The sequence below is a fragment of the Hyposmocoma kahamanoa genome, unplaced genomic scaffold (assembly GCF_003589595.1).
Source record: "Hyposmocoma kahamanoa isolate Upper Pololo Valley unplaced genomic scaffold, ASM358959v1 63, whole genome shotgun sequence".
Lineage (NCBI taxonomy): Eukaryota > Metazoa > Arthropoda > Insecta > Lepidoptera > Cosmopterigidae > Hyposmocoma > Hyposmocoma kahamanoa.
In genome coordinates this window covers 3,897,613-3,902,310 of record NW_020653851.1, presented here as the reverse complement: position 1 = coordinate 3,902,310, position 4,698 = coordinate 3,897,613, and the positions used below count along the sequence as shown (strand labels likewise).

The 4,698-nt window shown below is 38.4% G+C and overlaps 1 protein-coding gene across 1 annotated transcript in view; it reads right to left on the bottom strand.

Annotated features, from left to right (window-relative positions):
- LOC113230091 overlaps positions 1–4,264 on the bottom strand; it is a 91,722-nt gene extending 87,458 nt beyond the window's left edge. The window contains exon 1 of the mRNA XM_026463846.1: positions 3,668–4,264. Coding sequence (XP_026319631.1) covers positions 3,668–4,030 — 363 coding nt within the window. The 5' untranslated portion in view covers positions 4,031–4,264. The remainder of the gene's footprint in view (positions 1–3,667) is intronic.
- Positions 4,265–4,698: the final 434 nt, after the last annotated feature.

Here is a 4,698-nt window from a genome sequence, read left to right as displayed (position 1 = left end):
CTTTATGTTTCTGATTAATGTCTATGCTTGAATATATCGTGTAGTTATACAATATTTTATTTTTAACTTTAAAGTGGATATATCACTCTAAAATCAAATCGAAGATTAGGAATTTTTCCTCTACTCCCTCGTAATAAAGTAGCGGTAGAGCTCCTGGTGAAAGTGTGCGTCCATTGCCACCTTACCTGTTTCCGACGCCAAGCAGTAACATGAGCATTACTGTGGTCCGGTTTTGAAGAGTAAAGGTGCTGGTGAAATTACTGGCACTTGGGACTTGCAGTGCCACTCTGAGTAAAGCAGAAAGTGAAAGTTTTTTACCACAGTTAGGGTGGCTAGAAACCTTGTATGTCTTTTGTAACATGTGTTTTTGATGTCTTTTCTTTGAGCAATAAAGAATTTAATATAAATAACTTCTTTTCTACGATGAACACGTGTTTAGCTTGACATAAAATCATTGACTGTTACATCGTTTTGCATGGCAATTTTAGAAAAATATATTACGTTAAGCCATGAAATGCTCGTCGTGAGAATCATATGCTAACTAATAAAACTCAATTATTTTTATAAGCCTAAAATCAAGGCTCGTGGTTCAGTGTTCGGTTAAATTATATTCATAATTGCAAGGGCTTAAAACGCAAAGTTTTAAGACGATTTGAAACATCGTAATAATATTATTAGAAATGGCTTTTTTTATATAAATTTTCGAGTTAAAGTTAAAGTATATTAACATACTAATAGCATGCTTATCCAAACACCAGTAGAAACAAACAATAATTTCTAATCAGGTACTTAATGAGTTCTAAGCATCGGCGGCGGAAGGGCTGTTAAAATTTTAACGAGGTATTTTATCTTCTGTTTAGTTGCTCGTGGTGTTGAACGTTGAATGAGTGTATTATTGAATATCATGATAGTAACACATCATAATACTCATTAAAATCACAGATAAGTAAATCAACTTTTTTTCTTTTATTATTTTTATGTAAGTGCGCATTTGACCACCATCTCACCTGATGGAAAGTGACGATGAGGTCGACGACGGAGCATGCACACCTAAATAACGCCTATTCACTATCGTCTTGAAAAGGCCCAAGTTATAACGTTCAGGGTACAAATCTGCAGACAGGGATTTCCACTCCATAGCCGCAAGCCATATAAATGTGGAAGCGTAACGCTTCGTGCGAATCTTTGGAATATCCACAACATAGGGATGGAACCCAAGCCTACATCTAGTCCTCCGGTGATAGAAAGGGGAAAGCGGAATTAAATCGTGTAATTCCATCGCACACTCTCCATGATATATCCTGTAAAATACCGATAAATGTTCAAGACCGTGCAGTTTCGTCTCGATTAATTCCGAATCACTTATAAGCCTCTTGACACGGTTATCAATTGAATCCTAGGTGGCCAGTTGGTATGTAGCAGAACCATCCCAAAGGTGGCAGCAGTGCTCCATGCACGACCGGACTACTTGGTTTACTCGTCTGTGATTAAAATCAATATTATAATTGTTTTCTTTTTAATAATAAATCGAGGCGCGTGAGGCCAAACACTATTGATTACATAATTTTACACCTATGAAAATTTAAAATTTTGCAATTATAAAAATTACTTTGTGCTTGCATAAGTAAGCATCTTTGTTCAATCATCAAAAAAAAGAGTTTTAAATGTCATATAGATTAACCATCGGAACTAATAGAATAAAACCTACGACAAATAAAATGTATCTTACCTTGGAGCAGGTAGACTTTGGACAACAATAGTAAGATATCCCTACACATCTGCAAACAATAATTTTTAAAGTTTTTTCTATTCATTTGAATCGACGAGAGCCTCGACCTACAATCACACCTAAAGTACACTTACTTACATACTTTTGTCTACTCAGAAGCAATTTAAAAAATCTGATTCTATTTAGTGCAGTTAAACTTATAATATTACCTACAATCCATCGGACACGTATGTTCAAGAAAACTTGAAAGAAAGACTATGTTGGAACAACGTTGAACTTTCCTGACTAGTATCTACCACGTGTCACGCAATTTCTGCGCTCGTTGAATTCTTGCTGTCCTTTCAACAAAATATTTAAATTCCCATTGCTGCATAAACCAAGACAAAAGGTTAGTTCATACACAATAGTTCATATTACAAGTCATAATTATGTTATCGAAAATATAAAGTTGGTGTTCGTCACACCAATATTCAAATTCGAAATTAAACCACAAGATCTCTTTAGAACACTTCATTAAAATGTGCATAGTGAGAGTGTACCTTAATAATATAAAGTCTAGAGTTATATTAACAATAGAAATTTATAGTAGAATGATGCAATCATAAACTTAGATTGATCAAAGATGTGTTTGGTTCAGGGCAGAGCGAAGGATGCGAGCGGCGATCGATCGCTTTTTGTTTACACTTGTAACTTGTTTTAAAACCGGTTCGAGTTTATAGCGCCACTCTGCCAAAACCCTAAGCTCTAGCGTCCAACTCATTGGCTGACTGATACCGGCCTTAAGAACAACATCCATTGCTTAATAACTATAAAGATGTCATAACAGACCTCTTGGATGGCGAGAAATATATCCTAACAATACTTTTATCATAGTTTCATTGTTGGGTGTGAAATTTGGATAAGAATGCGTTGCCTGACCCGGGTGGTCAGTTTTTAGCTTATGTTAAACAGGTTATTCTGACCAGACGTTTTGTATCGAAAACTAGACATATGTAGGATGCAGTATATGTGCAAACATTAAATTAACTCCAACGCAACCAGTGACTGGTATAGTCATTATGGTTCGTTATATGAGATACTTATCAAACGTTTGGCGTAAATATTTACAATTTAGAGATGGTAACGGGTACTTTTCATGATGATAATGGATAATACGATTACAAATCGCATTTTTTCGAATTTTCTTATCAATACAGAAGCACTTAAACCACTCTTCCCAATCCCAACGATGCTCCACAAGATGTATGGCATTCAAGAACTTAATAGATTCAACTTAAATTAGCAATTTGAAATTTCTGGAACCCTCGTCAGGAACTGTGAAATCCTTCAAAAAGAATTTGTAGGTACTCACATAATCAAAGCGTAATGAGCGTAATGATAGCTGTTAAACAATAAAGATCTCATAGTTTTTGTGTCATGTGTCAGTGTAGACTTCGCTCAGTCAATTGGCAGTAATAACAACAAGTTTATTAAGACCTTGGCCTAACGAGTTGTTATCTAACATCACCTAGCTGCGGGACAATTACATCTTCAATTAAACGAGATATTCACGGCACGTACACGCCATCGCCTGCGCCGCCGCCGTTCTAACCCTCAGGCGAGATATTGATATCGCCTCTATCAACGCATAAAGCATAGTTGACAAATCCACAATTTCTGAACACAAAGTTTTCAAAAGCATGGATCAATTTCAATTATTAAATTCCGTCTGACGGCATAAGTCTGGCAGCTGATTCAACAAAATAACAATAGGGTCGTTTAATGTCGAAAGCAACTTCTAATTTCGCAGCCTAGTAAGCATTCCAGTGCGATGTAAACAACTCTTGATTTTATTTACTTTAGTTTCCCGGTGTTGAATTTCAAAGATGTTGACGTAAAAGTAATTAGGTAACTTAAGATTAAACAAAGTCTCATTTAACAACTGACGTATAAACTTACCGTGTCGTCGTTCATTTCATTGAACAGTCTGTTGTTGGCTAGTTTCTGGTTGAGCGATTTGACGTTGGCGGTGACGGCAATCATGTTTGCGTTGAGCTCGTCCACCTCGAGCCGCAAACGTGTGATCTGTACCTCACGTACTACCGTCAGCACTATCATCCAGATGGCCAGTACACCCACCGACACACCCAGGAACAAGTGCATGTGCCGCCGCCGAGGCTTTTCTATCATAATGTCGTCCCTGTAATGCTTCTCGAAATCACCACTAACCAAATTCTTGGACATGTCCTTAGCATCTTTCAACGCGTCTGTTTGCGTATACATTTTAACGGGATTAGGTATTAGAGCGTGATTATCGGCCATTACAGCCCTGACACTGCACTCGCGAGTGACACTCGATTCGAAATGGACGATCAATTAGTGCAGCCGTTATCGGTCCATTATCCGGGTTCGTGGAATCCCGGGGTGAGGGCGGTGCGCGGATGGGCGCTGTGGCGCAGGTCTGGTCGCAAATATGCACGTGCGCGATGTGGTGCGGGGGAGAGGGGCACACGCGCGTTTGCCTGGACGGGCCGGACTCGAATGCGGGAGCGCGCTGTAATTCGCCCGGCCTGCGCTTGCGCCGCCGCTCCGGCGCCCGCACACCTCACAGCTGATCACTGAAACCCGATTCTTCCCGCATGTCCTCATATTATCCAGGCACTTACGAGACCGTCGATCGATGGACGCATGAAAAATGCATGATATTTGATTTAATACTATTTCAAGTTGACTATAATCATCAATGCCATAAATTTATGTCTTCCGATAGAGTAAAAAAGAGGTGATTTATTCATCATTCACCATTAAAAACTCCGGAGTGAATGGAATAACGATTCTCTTCATGAATAGAACAGCGTGAAACAAAGTACGTCATCTAAATTTATTATTGTCATGTTTAGCCACCCAACTAAATGGATGTTTCATTGTAAACAATTTGTTCGCGTTGATAGTGTATACACATACTCGTACATATTTATTATATTTGGCTC